The following is a 15,100-nucleotide window of genomic DNA, read 5'->3' as shown; positions in this document are numbered from 1 at the left end:
ACCCTGAATTTGACAGATACATCTATTTCAATTTTCGAGAACAAATATCCATTCCTTCCCTTCCTGGTCAAATGATAGATTACGTTACCGTCAGAAATGAAAGATAATATTTATTATCCCCAGTTTGACAAATTTCAAACACACTTGTTAGATTTCAGTGCAGATGTAAGTTTGACTGGAGTAATTCTGGTTGGACATTGAACCTTGATCTCTGTGTAGGAAAACACTGCAGTAATGTGCCATTGGTCCTCAATCAAGGGATAATTGGGAAGGTTGCGTGTCACTGAGGAGGGGTCGGTTTACTGTTTCTAAGGGCAACAGTATAATTTGCAAGACGATGAATGTTTGCAGCAGGATCGGTTTAGTCAGAAGCATGTTATGTGAAGATGAGCAAGATGTTTTCTGTAGTGGGTTTTACTAATGGTGAAATATTCATATAAGTTCTGGAATAATGGAAGCCTAAATTATTTAAGTTTTGAAAGAAACAATCATCGGTGACTTTTAAATATTTTATGTTTTTCAAATAAATGAAACTGTTTGTGTAACTTATTATTTTATCGGAAGATTTTTGCATGACAGTTTCATCAAAGGGTTTACAGGTGAATTTCAGTTATATCTTGAAACCATTATTTTTTTAACATGATGGTGGTTTGGCAATATATGTATGTAAAGAAATCTGGATACGAGAGTAAGTTTTCTATGAATCTGAATTTCTGTTGTCTCCTGCTGTGACATTGCAGGAATATTGATAAGAACAGCATAAAACCACACTCACTCACTCACTCACTCACTCACTCACTCACTCACCCGCTCACTCAACCACTCACTCACTCAACCACTCAACCACTCACTTAACCACTCACTCAACCACCTACTCAATCACCCACTGTCGTACTTATTTTACAAAATGTCATCATTCTTCCACACAATCCTATAGGTACATCCCGAGAAGAGAACAGATTGTATAGGTAATCAGGATTTCTCATTTTGCACTGTATTTTGGGGTTTTACAAATAGGACCAGATATATTCAACTGCATCAATTGTTTTTAGATCCTGTAGATCAGGTGACTGTGAAATGAAGTTTTCCAAGTCAATTAAAAAAAGTGAAAAACAAAACTAAATGTTGCAGGTTTGATTTAAAATTAATTTCTTTAAATTATTTCTTGAAATAAAAGTGTTCACAAAAAAAATAAAAAATGAAGTTTTAACAAAAATAATCAATAAACACACTTTTAGGTTCATTAATTTTACATTTGTAAAACTAAGACATCTGATCTTTAAATAAGAAAATAATTTACTCTGGCCTTATAATAGAATATTCATAAACCATTCCTGCATTACTGTGTCACTACGTACACCAAGGGTTAACAATGTACATTACCAGCTTGTTTGACTGCATCAATGTGTGATTTGTCTTAATATGTACATCTTTAAACTAAAGCCCAGCAAGGTCAGAACGACATCAGTCCCGCACAATATCAACACTGAGTTTGTAAAGACCTTGCAAGACTGAGGAAGACAATAGCTTGAGCTCCAGCTCGGTGGATAGGACAGATAGTATTCGTGTACTGTGACAGCCGTGGTCACATGAATAATTAAGTATGTCATCGTGGTGTGTCGGGTGTATTGTTGGAGCTTGCAACCAGGCACCAACCTCAACTGCTGAATTTTTTATGTGTGATTTCAGAAAACATATTCTTCTCAATATTCTTCATTTGATATACTACATTCGACAGCAGACTACAAATAGAAATAAATTACTGCAATTTTAATGAAGTTGCTAGCACACAGTAACAGATTGCAGTTGAGATTTCAGGGTATATATAAGGATAAGAGCTATGGACGTAGGGGCATCATTGCATCCTGGTTGTCAAACTTGTGAGAAAATTGGCGAACAAAAATTGGGAGGATTTGGGTAGTTGTCGACAAGCTGTATTCTTTTTTTGACATTGTTGGATTATCGGACTTGTGGATTTAAAAATCTTGACCTTTTATGATGGGTAAGCATTGATTTAATTGGTGTTAGTTTGTATTAATTTTTTGTTTGTTTGTAGTTATCGTTGCTTTTTCTTTAAAAAATGAAATACATACATTTTTGTGTTTTTTATATTGAATACGATATAGTTGTAAGAAAGCAGCATCTTAAAGATACTACTGTCTTTCTTCCAGGTTTTAATGTCTTTCTGATTAAGTGAATATGGATATCAGGAGAAATATTCAAATATATCCAAAATTTCAAAAGTTGATTAATGATTTCTTTGTTCAACGTTCTGTGTTTTGTTTTATGAGCAGTTTTAAGGGGAAGATGTTTGGTTTATCTTGACAATATCAGTGGTAAAAGCTTCATTACATGAAAATATTTTAGTTGAACTATCAGCATTGATTTTTTATTAAATAATAAATACTTTGATTCAAATTAAATACATATTTACAGATATTGTTATTTGAAGTGGTTGTTTTTGTTTGTTGTTCATACAATGCGATCTCATTACCATGTCGCCTTTTTATCCAACATGTCTTAGATCTCTTTTATTCAAATATCCTGACGGAGTTAACATTTTCACAACAAGAGATAAAAAATGAGGAGAGAGGTAAATTGCATGTAATCCTTGAGATGAGTTTGTTTAGGTTGTGTTTGTGGGTTATCGACTTAACAGGTGATGTTGTCCGTCGGCTGTATCCATTCCTTGCTTGTTTGTTATCGATGACTTAACATGGCTGTTTGTTTGCTTCGCAGGTGGTGTTTTTGTGATGAGGCTTCCAAATCACATATTTGCACCCACTTTCCAAACACATATGATCCTTTTCAAATTTAATCGCCACACGTTATTCTCTGTCGCCAGATGAGCAACCGACGAAACCCCAGTTTCCGCCTTGCGGTAGAAAGTCGTGAGAAGGATGGGTGGACCAGTGGCCGCTGCCTCCAGGTTCAGCCGCCGCCCACCACCTGTTACGACAAGATGGTGCATAAAGTAGCCAGAGAGTTCCTCACGGATGAGCTTGACCGCCAGTATTATGCTGACCGCTACAAATGCTGCCCCCCTCCTCTTCTTATACCTGCAATCACTCTCATAGAGGTAGGTCAGGAGCCAATGCTTAACTATAGGATGGCTATGCTTAACTATAGGATGGCTATGCTTAACTATAGGATGGCTATGCTTAACTATAGGATGGCTATGCTTAACGATAGGATGGCTATGCTTAACTGTAGGATGTTTATGCATAACTATAGGATGGCTATGCTTAGCTATAGGATTGCTATGCTTAACTATAGGATGTTTATGCATAACTATAGGATGGCTATGCTTAACTATAGGATGGTTATGCTTAGCTATAGGATGTTTATGCTTAACTATAGGATGGCTATGCTTAACTATAGGATAGTTAACCAACGTATAGAGAAACAGGTATTTTTTTTGTTTATTATTTGGTTGTATGAACTAATGTATAATTCACATTGAGAATAAACAAAATGGAGATTTTGAAATAAACAAAAAAAAGTTTGAATTTTTTTTTATTTAAATGATTAACTATATGATGTCAATGACCAATGAAAACAGTGGTTTTTAAAGAAAAATATATTTGCTGTTTGTTTTTGTTTGATTGGACCCATGAATGATTTACCACAAGAATAAATAAAATTAAGCTAAAAAACTGAACATTATTTGATTGAAATGATTAACAATACAATGTCATTAGCACAATGAAAAATTTATTTTTATGAAAGAACTATTTGTATCATTTTGTTCCTAATTTTGATTGTTTTACTAATGAATGATTCATGTTGAAAGTAAACAATATCATACTTGTGAGCAATACAAAATATCACTGAGAGTTATTTGATCCAAGTGATTATAATTATACACTGTCCATACGATGATTATACTGTTTTTTTGTGAAGAAATATGTTTCTTGTTTGAACCAATGCATGATTCACATCAAGAATAAACAAAATCGATCATGTGAAAAAATTTAAACATCGAAAAGTGTTTGATCCAAATGACAAGAAAATAAGGTTATCAAATAATGCTGGAACTAAAAGAAGCACAATGACTAGCATAGGAATCAATTAATTTCTATTCAAAACTTGCCTCCTCTATTATGTGAGAACAAAGTCATTCAGAGTAGTAGGTCTTTGTGTTACTTTAAAGCAAAGAGATAAAAGACAAGATAATCAAATCCCCCAAGCCATGTGGGGCTTTCCAGTTGATCCTTTATGAAATGTCAATCGCCAGCCAATCACTTGTCAATCAGTCATCAAACACCTTCAAGCATCGTTATCATATAAAAGTGTATGAGGTCATATTTTGCTGTGTTTGTATTCATTCAGACTGAATATGAGAAATGAGTTACGGTCTTCCCGGGTCTTCGGCGTGACAAGCGAACGCTTTAACCACTAGGCTACCCGACTGCCCCTTCTAACATGAAGAAGAGCTGTGTTTCTTGTCTGTGTTTCCTGAGAGATACTATTTATATGGTTGGGATTCATATAGCACTAACCTCAGCCTTTTAACTCTGAACAGTTATTTTGTGGGGTAATCATATTTATCTTTCTTGATATAAGCTTGGATTTTTCTGGACCTGCCTCCAGAAATACCTCCGAAATTAAGAAAATAAGAACGTTTTAAATCCCATTTTTGAACTAAATAACTATTTATAGCAATTTTGATTCCGAGGGCATTTTGTTTGAAATCCTAGTTATAAACCTACTGCCACTATTGCCTAGAGTATTGTCTGTATCTAGCTATCGCATAATAACCTTGTGAGAGGTACTACTTTCAAGTGAGGCCTGCTGAGATGTTTTACATTTGAATTGTAAGACCTAGGTTTTACATGTAATTGCATTACAGACTTTTAATGATTTTTGATTGGTTAAAGTCACAATGTTTTTCTCATGAAAATTCCATGGCTTGAATCAAACCTGCAACCCCACATATCATGTTTAGTATTGTGACCCACTGTTTTCCCACTGAGCCACTGGCTCAGGGGATGAAAGGTGCTCAATCTTAAATGTCAGGACTTCAGTTGTGTGAATGCTGCACATGGTCTTTCTTTTGCATGCTTTCATCAAATTTGTTTTATACCATGACCACTGTATTGTTTCACTATAGGGTATTCCAATGTTTTTTATTCTTCTGGTATTTCTTATAGTGGTTCGTAACTTTGTTAAAAGACTCCTTCACGTTTTTTGTTAAAAATGTAAAACCTCAGAGTCATGTTTTAACTATGACATAAATCCCCAGTAAAGAAATTCAGTGTATCAATGGCATGATAAACTACAAACAGCAAACCAGAGCACACTTTGTGAACTAGTGGTTGATAGCCTAAACACTTAACCAAACCAATGACTTATACTGACCCAATAATTCAGCCCGGCGACATCTAAGAGGACGGCTGCCCTAGTGGCACCCCATCAATGTACTCATCCTTTGATCCCCATCCCAATCTTTCCCATGGAGCGGTGGGATTTGTCCACTGAATCCCACGGGTGTGTTAGGGTCGTGTCTGAGTTGACGGGGTGTGTTTGTGTTTCAGATTGGTTGTTTTATCTACTACTGTCTCGAGTCCGGCAGTATCGAGCCCAACGGCCCAGTGCCCGTCAACTCTGTGTTTATATACCGTCCAGACCGCAGACTCGAGCTATGGCGCTTCCTCTTTTACACACTGCTGCATGCTGGGTAAGATTTTCAACTTTATTGCTGTGTCTATGATTATCGTGGTTCTTTTTAGATGACATGTAGTACTGATCATGATAATGATAAAATTACGCTCCCATGAAGACCATGGTTAGAACTGGTCTTCAATAACCAATGTCGTAAGAGGCAACTAATGGGATCGGTTGGTCAGGCTCACTGTCTTGGTTGATGCATGTCATCGTATCCCAATTGCATAGATCGATGCTCATGATATCAATCTCTGGATTGTTTGGTTCAGACTAGATTATTAAGAGACTGCTGTCATTCAGCTTGAATATTACTGAATTAGGCATTGTACATCCAACAAACAAACTAGTATAAAATAACATAATTGAACAAAGTGCAAAAGTAATTTGGTTTAACATGTCTATGAACGATATTTTAGCTATATCATGGCATGTCAGCTTCATGTGGGTGAAAATTATCTAAAGAAAAGTTATGATAGCTCCTAAATTGAAATTATGCATGCAAGAATATCAGAACACACTGAACTTCACGGACATGCCGATAGACTGACCATTTAGATTTGCAATCAAAGTATTCTGATTGAAATTCTTTTTGTTATCATTGCAAAATAAGTCTCTGCTATTTTGTATAACACTAGCACCAGTCCAAGAAGCATTCAAAAATAATTAAAAACTCACAGGAAAATAAATTTCATCATTTTCAACTAAGGTGGCGTAAACCTAACGTACTCACTTATGCACTCTAGACAATCATATGCCTCATATTGGTTTGACTTTTTCACCAGTCATGTATTAGCTGCATCTAAACCAACTTCATTCACATTCTTATCAAATGCATGACACACTGACCTGTTATGACAGGTATACTTGTAAAGTGCATATAGTGAAAGTCTTTACATGTTATACCAACCAACAGGATCTGCTAGTCAGGCTTGCTGACTTTGTTGATGCATTTTATCGTATCCCAATTGCATAATCAATGCACATGATGTCAAAAACTGTATTGTCTGGTCCAGACTTGATTATTTACAGACCGCCATCATACAGTTGCAATAGTGGTGAGTGTGTCTTTAAACAACAAACAACTGTTATACCAGTTAGATTTTCCAAATAAAATATTTAAAAAAATGCTAATTAAAATATTCCTGTAGTAGCATAGACACTTTAATGAGGCAATTATTGGCGACACGAAAGCATTTCAGCATGGCTGCACAATGATCTTGTCACAGACCTGCATCAGGAAATAGATACTATTTTCTCATCTACTATTCTTCAGTCTGATAACTGTATAAAACCTCAGATGACCCTATCTAATTGTGGTAAGAGAATCCAGTGTTTCAGTTGAAGAAGCATGGAGATAATGTGTGCTGTTATTGATTTTCTACCACTGATGTTTCTTCTGATTGAGAGAGCGAGCCACCATTAATCAACTGTTAATAATATATACGTCTATTCAGCTGTCTTCAACCGCTTGACACTGTCGCCATGTTACTCATTGACTCCACCACGGATACTATTTGCTTTCAATATTCAGACTAATTTGTGGGATTTGAGGTCAATAAAAAATTTATGCTGGCAGTTTTATTGTTTTCTGAGTGAATGCCATCATTAACTTTGACATGCAAAGCAGAATATAGAATCATGAGGTTTTTAGTGTTTTATCTGTCACTGAAGATTGACATTTGTTTCTTAAAAATTATGGAAGTTGTTTTTTCTTGTTCAATATACGTGTACAACTATGACAGAACAGTCTCCTAAATAATATTGTGATTCCATGATGCATCTGATGCCATGACACTGATATATTCTATAGTTATATACAGCTAGTTTGACCATAGTTTTACCATCAGTGCCGGAGATGCAGACAGAGTGCTATCTCGTAAAGTCATGCTCAAGTGGTGATGCCTTTACGATAGAGTTACATCAGTGTTCGCAGATTTCATTTCTTTGAACAAACAACTTTTATTCTTACGAATCCTCTTCTTCTATTACATCATTGCCATAATCCTGTATTTTGGCTGCAATCACACTATTAAATTAAATTAAATTTTCAGATTTTCAACAGAGGTCCTGTTCACTGTCATCTATATGTAACTACTTGTTCCCATAGTAGCTCCAAATAGCATACAGCTGTTCCGTGTGCAAAGGCATCAGTGTTCCCAGACTTTTTCACCAGTCATATATTAGCTGCATCTAAACCAACTTCATTCACATTCTTATCAAATGCATGACACACTGACCTGTTATGACAGGTATACTTGTAAAGTGCATATAGTGAAAGTCTTTACATGTAATACCAACCAACAGGATCTGCTAGTCAGGCTTGCTGACTTTGTTGATGCATTTTATCGTATCCCAATTGCATAATCAATGCACATGATGTCAAAAACTGTATTGTCTGGTCCAGACTTGATTATTTACAGACCGCCATCATACAGTTGCAATAGTGGTGAGTGTGTCTTTAAACAACAAACAACTGTTATACCAGTTAGATTTTCCAAATAAAATATTTAAAAAAATGCTAATTAAAATATTCCTGTAGTAGCATAGACACTTTAATGAGGCAATTATTGGCGACACGAAAGCATTTCAGCATGGCTGCACAATGATCTTGTCACAGACCTGCATCAGGAAATAGATACTATTTTCTCATCTACTATTCTTCAGTCTGATAACTGTATAAAACCTCAGATGACCCTTCATGAACAAACAAAAACAAAAACTTTATCTGATATTACGTCTTCATGGTCTGTTTTTCTTTTTTTTAACAGAATGAGAAATTAGGCATATTTTTATGTGTTATGTTTTTCACAGACCCATATAAGAATAAGAGGTAGGGTGATTATACTGAAACTTTGGAAAAATAAAATAGATTACTTTTATTGTGGCTCACTAATTGCATTTTCACAAGCAGAGGAACAGAATTTCGTTTTTTAGGGATGCTAAATTGAATTTTCTTGATTTTTAGTTTTCATAATTAATGATTTTCCAGCTTATTGTTTCTACCTGCAAAATTTTATTTTTGCCACATGAAATGTTACCATGTCACTAACATGTCACTAATGTGTAATGTAACCACATGGAGAATTAACAGCTATATTAACGTTATGTTACTGTGTGCAGTTTGTCTATAATGATTACTGGAATGTAACCACATGCAATTTATCCACGTTGCCATGGCCGTTATGTCATGTTCAACTTGTTACCATTGCTGTTGTGTTACCGCATGCAAAGTTACCATGCTCCCACATGCAGTACGTGTTACCATGTTAGCATAGCGAACACTGATAGAGCGAACAAACGGATACGACCTGTCGCAAACCCCCCGTTTTATCTCCAATATATTATCATATAAAACTTACGTACTTAACAAACTCTCCACAGCGAACTAAAGTATATAGCGAACTGATATTTGAAAAAAAATAATAGTCTTGGTTATCAGGCACTGCCAACATCATCATAAAGTTCATTGCATGTGTCATTTTTGTTTCCATTTTCAATTTTTCTTGTGCATTGTGTTTAAGTATTAGGATTTCTATATTTTTTTGAAAATGGAAATAAAAACAAAATGTGCGGCAGACTTTATGATGATGCGGATTGTGCCTGATAACCAAAACTACTATTTATTTTAGCCTTAGTGACGTGTATACTGAACTGAGAAATCTCACTCAGTGTCAAGTGTCACTGACAATTGGCTGTACGCAATCAACGGCGAATCAACACAATCAGCGGTGATTTTTTAACCTTGTTAAACTTGCTTTATGTTAACCTTACCCATACATGTTATTGGACTTATTTTGTCTGTAAAACAAACAATAAACCTTTTCAGTTTCACAAATGCAGTCAGCAAAATGAGGCCAGAGCAATTAAAATCACTGATTACACATCTCCCCATATGTAAATTGTGAAATGCTAAATACATATTTGATGAGCAAAAATGTTATGAATCTAATGTTATTAAATGAATGTTATGAAATGTTATCAATTGAGTGCTATGAAGTGATCACTGCTAATACAATTCAATGCTGCAACTACATGTATTGTGTTTTGTTTTATCCAAGATGGCGGACATTTCAGAGCAAAAACGTACATAACAAACAACGTATATAACAAACTGATTTCTCCGGTCCCTTGTAGTTTGTTATATCCATGTTCTACTGTATATATATTTAGTGTTAACAGAGTCTATATGTGTGTGTCTGTCCGACAGGTACATACATCTGTTCTTCAACATGGCGGTACAGATCTGTGTTGGGATACCGCTGGAGATGGTGCATGGGTCATGTCGGATACTGATTGTGTACCTGGCAGGTGTGCTGGCAGGTCAGTCATCATCAGATACATAGCATCACTACCTTCAAACCTCAAACTTCAAACATATATTCCTCCATGATACCGACCCGTGAAGATTCCGGGGTAGAATAGGTCTTTAGCAACCCATGCTTGCCGTAAAAGGTGACTATGCTTGTCTTAAAAGGCGACTAATGGTATCGGGTGGTCAGGCTCGCTGACTTGGTTGATGCATGTCATCAATCCCAATTGCGTGGATCGATGCTCATGATATCAATCACTGGATTGTCTGGTCCAGACTCGATTATTTACAGACCGCCGTCATATAGCTGAAATATTGCTGAGCGGGCGTTAAACAACAAACCAACCAACCAGCCTCCATAATACCACCACTGTGATACAAGAGAACATGAACCAAATAATGCACAGTGAGTGAGTTTTATGCCGCTTTTAGCAATATTCCAGCAATATTCCAGCAATAGTCCAGCAATATCACAGCGGGGGACACCAGAAATAGGCTTCACACATTGTATCGAACCCGGGTCTTCTGTGTGATGAGCGAACGCTTTAACCACTAGGCTACCCGACCGCCCCAAATAATGCACAAAGGTCATTAAGATGGCCATCATGTGGCTGTTCTTTAATTGGAATTTGTCTAAGTTTTGTGAATACAATAGTTACGAATTTGAAGTTTTTAATTTTTTTAAAGTTTAGTGAATTGAAGAGGTGTTGAAATGACATCATATCAGGCCAAATGAAATATTTATTTGGGATGTATAGTTATTGTATTCTTTGAGAGCTTATAAGGCATCAAAAAATGAAGTGAAATTCATCTGCTATTGCTGGGGAATTACTTAATTTACATGTTCTGTCCTCTCTTCCCTAACATCTCATACAGTCACATGATTGTATGAGATCATGGATAGTGCTGAGGCGACATTTTTTTTCTTTCTTGGTTTACGGATTTCAGACTCATTTCAAAAGTGAGGCAGGCCAATTTAAAAAAAATGCAAAAAAAAAGCCTCTCACATTTTTTTACTTGAATTTTGTGCTCAAAAGTTAGGTAGGTATGAAAAAAAATATCCTGGCGTAATAAAAGTAAAATAACTCAATTTTTCAAGAACATTTTATTATATCCCTGGCACTCAGCTTGTGCACAGATGGCAACATAACAATATTCATGTAATGGGTGGAAATGCGTGAAAGAAGCTGCTATTTTGGCATCATGGACAACGTTTAACTCTTTCAACACCAGCCAACCAGAAGATTACTGCTGTGACACCAAGTTCCCAGAGACTCTTGTGTGATAGATGAAACCAACATTTATCAAGGAATTATCTGCTGAAATTAACATCTTTGCTACTACATGTTTGGCCATACACTATTTGAAAGGTCTAATTAAACCTATTGTTTATAAATATGAAAGTTATGTGTATTACATTATTTAAATAATTCATTAACAACTAAATAAAGTTCGTTTTAAATTTAAAAAATGTAAGCTAAAACATTCATAACGTCCAGATTTAAAGGACCAGTGAAGCGCAAATTTAACGATTTTTCGGCAAATAGGCCTATAAGAATTAATAAAATCCACTTTAAAGGACTCACTGGTCATTTGTAATGAAGAGATGGGAGGAGAGGGGGAGAGGCTTGGTCTTGGAACTGAATCATATTTTGCTGTCCTGCCCCCATTTTCGTAACAATTTTTCATGGTCCCCCCAAATACTTGCAATATTTGTTCACGCCCCCGTCCTTAAAATAAATGACCAGACTCTAAAAAATCTTTGAATTTATTACTTTTTTATTTGATAAAATAGAACTGTGTCCCCTGCCTCAATATAGTTGTGATACATTTTGGCGATCCCTCTTTCGCTGTGTTTTCTTTTTAATAACTCCCTTAATCTCACCAGCCCCACCTCCGATATATTAAATGACCAGTCCCTTATCGAAGTGATAATCCAATTGACAAAATTGGTATCACGATATGTGATGTTATGCAAATGAGGTCACGAAGCAGGGACTATTTTTCATAAGCTAAATAAACCGATTTGACGTTATTTTCAGATAAGGGGTTTGCTGATGTGTGGAACTTTCTCTATACAAATATGGCTTTTAATTTTTTTACCACTGTATGATAAATGGGAAGGTTTACTTACTCTATCATTAATACAAGGTACCTAACGTTTCTTCAGTGAGTGTAAATATCTTTAAGCTTCATATATTTTAAAAATGAAATGATGTGATAAAGATATTATTGCTCTTGCACAATAATAATCTCAAATAAAAAGTTAAATATACCTCTGTATATCTGTTTCTCTTTTCAGAAATCGAATTCTGTGTAACTTGATGTACAAAAAGTGAACCAAGTTTAATTTTACCAAATGTGATGGCTTTGTATTGCTTACAGCACATGGTGTATCACTCCCATGTAACACACTCTGTTGTTGTGGCAGGTTCCCTGGGAACGTCAGTGTTCGACATGGACGCCTTCCTGGTGGGTGCGTCGGGTGGAGTCTACGCCTTGTTAGCAGCTCATCTAGCTAATATACTGTTGGTAAGCAGAACTTCCTTTTTACCATTCACTTAGCTAATATACCATTGGTACCCACCACCTAGTTAATATACCATTGGTACCCACCACCTAGTTAATATACCATTGGTACCCACCACCTAGTTAATATACCATTGGTACCCACCACCTAGTTAATATACCATTGGTACCCACCACCTAGTTAATATACCATTGGTACCCACCACCTAGTTAATATACCATTGGTACCCACCACCTAGTTAACATACCATGGGTACCCACCACCTAGTTAACATACCATTGGTACCCGTCACCTAGTTAACGTACCATGGGTACCCACCACCTAGTTAACATACCATTGGTACCCGTCACCCATCACAGATTCCACTGCATGATGTTGAGGTAAGAATGAGACATACAAATGCTGAATAACTCAAGTGTTTCAATCAAAATGTACAAGGCCATTGACATTTATAAAATGTAAGAAAACTCTCAATCAAATGATTAGTTTACATGTTTGGTGTATTTTATCAAAGGACAACTTCAAAAATGTTTACATCGAGTTGTAATTGCAATAGAACACCCACCTGCGCCTTTTTGGTCTAAGAGCCATGACAATTATTTTTAGCAGATAAAATTCTTCCAGTTCTGGAACCTCTTTTATACATGTAGACATTCTCAACTCATGAAGGGATTGCTTAAAAAAATATCTTATCCGCATGAAAATGTTTTATAAATGTCAGGGCTGTTAACATTTAAACGTTCAATAAACTGAGTTTAAAACCAGTCTCATCTATCTTTTATGGAAACAATAAACACTGAACTGTAGGTTTTCGGAATCGGATAACGAACCATTATGACAATTATTGTTTTTAGGTATTGTCTATATGCCATCATCACCTTATTTGAGGTAGTTGATGTTTACTCATACAATATAATTCTGCTGGTATCTTATACTTTCAATAACAAACTGGTATTTATTTACATGAATTATGCTATAGTTAAAACATGACACTAAGGTTTTACATTTTCAACAATAATTCCGACAAGGAGTGTTATGAACCTTCTTAATGCAGAAAGAAGAAAACAAATAGGATACCATATAGTAAATATAAATGTAAAACCTCCAAGCAGGTCTTACAATACAAATGTAAAACCTCCAAGGAGGTCTTACAATACAAATGTAAATTCCCCCAGGAGGTCTTACAATACAAATGTAAATTCCCCTAGGAGGTCTTGCTATACAAATGTAAATTCCCCAAGGAGGTCTTACAATACAAATGTAAATTCCCCAAGGAGGTCTTACAATACAAATGTAAATTCCCCAAGGAGGTCTTACAATACAAATGTAAATTCCCCAAGGAGGTCTTACAATACAAATGTAAATTCCCCAAGGAGGTCTTACAATACAAATGTAAATTCCCCAAGGAGGTCTTGCTATACAAAAATAAAACCTCGCAGCAGGTCTCTCTTGATAGTAGTACCTCTCACAAGTTTACTGTTTGATAGTAAGATGCATACCATACAATATAGGCAAAGGTGGCAGTAGGTTTATAAGATACAAGGTTTATTTGCAAATACTGACACACAAATCAAATTAAATTACTTATTTTACAGATTTCTGTCCCCAAAATACATGACAACAGAAAAGATAAAACTAAAAATGTCTTTTAAGTTTAAAAAAAAAATCAATTAAGAAAAAAATCATGGTACTTATGTTTGATAGTGTCTTCTGTTTAATACACAGCCAAAACTCTTTGGCATGTATGTTTTGGAAATAAAGCCATCCTTTGAGTGAGTGAGTGAGTGAGTGAGTGAGTGTGTGAGTGAGTGTGTGAGTGTGTGTGAGCAATATGAAGGCAGGGGACACCAGATATGGGCATCACACATTGTTCACACTCAGACCCCGGTCTGACTTACTTCAAATGAGGATGCAGATGAAAAGTTACTAATTATCATTTTAACTCATGGAATTTTGTGGGTTTTTTTTAAACAAGTAATTAAATTGGTATGACTTAATAAATTGATAATGTATGTCAAATATACTAAGATATTCTGGGTTTATTTTTACAAAGTATATGTTGGGAAGAGGAATACGTTTTTAATTTCATCATCCTGAACATTCTTGTGTGAACATGTGTTCACTCATCCTTGTCAAAATAAATTGGTGAAACCCTTGACATCTACCCCAGCCAGAAATAGTCCGCCAATCTAGTCTGCCAATCTAGTCCGCCTACTGTTAATGTCGAAAGTGATCAAAGATTTTTTCTTCAATCAATTGCTTTTGAGACTTGAAAGAAGGGCTGCAGCCTACAAATTAAATCTGCTGAAAGTTTTTACCATTTTCTTGAAGTCGTGGTTAACTGAAATTGGAGACTGGGTTCTTGATAGCAGCATGACCCTCTTAATGGAGGTATAGTTTCTTTTAAACACTTTTTTTAGGTATTATACAGTTACTTTAAACATGTGATAAGATAAATTTCCTGTTAGTTACAATTTCTTATGACTACGTTAGAGACATAACACAACCAATGTTTCAATTGTGAGGGTTTTAGAATGCTCCTGTGTGAATTCATGTGGCAATACAATACCTAGTGTAGGTGAGTGGTCGAAGTG

General features: G+C 35.6%; 1 protein-coding gene across 1 annotated transcript in view; it reads left to right on the top strand.

The window, feature by feature from the left end:
- Positions 1 to 15,100, top strand: part of LOC124141177 (rhomboid-related protein 2-like) — a 95,429-nt gene that overhangs the window by 68,851 nt on the left and 11,478 nt on the right. The window contains exons 4-7 of the mRNA XM_046509111.2: positions 2,846 to 3,079; positions 5,538 to 5,680; positions 9,875 to 9,987; positions 12,408 to 12,508. Coding sequence (XP_046365067.1) covers positions 2,846 to 3,079; positions 5,538 to 5,680; positions 9,875 to 9,987; positions 12,408 to 12,508 — 591 coding nt within the window. The remainder of the gene's footprint in view (positions 1 to 2,845; positions 3,080 to 5,537; positions 5,681 to 9,874; positions 9,988 to 12,407; positions 12,509 to 15,100) is intronic.

Source organism: Haliotis rufescens, unplaced genomic scaffold (assembly GCF_023055435.1).
Source record: "Haliotis rufescens isolate VD_foot unplaced genomic scaffold, xgHalRufe1.0.p SCAF_11, whole genome shotgun sequence".
Lineage (NCBI taxonomy): Eukaryota > Metazoa > Mollusca > Gastropoda > Lepetellida > Haliotidae > Haliotis > Haliotis rufescens.
The sequence above is the reverse complement of the archived record's forward strand: the minus strand, read 5'-3'. Positions and strand labels throughout refer to the sequence as shown.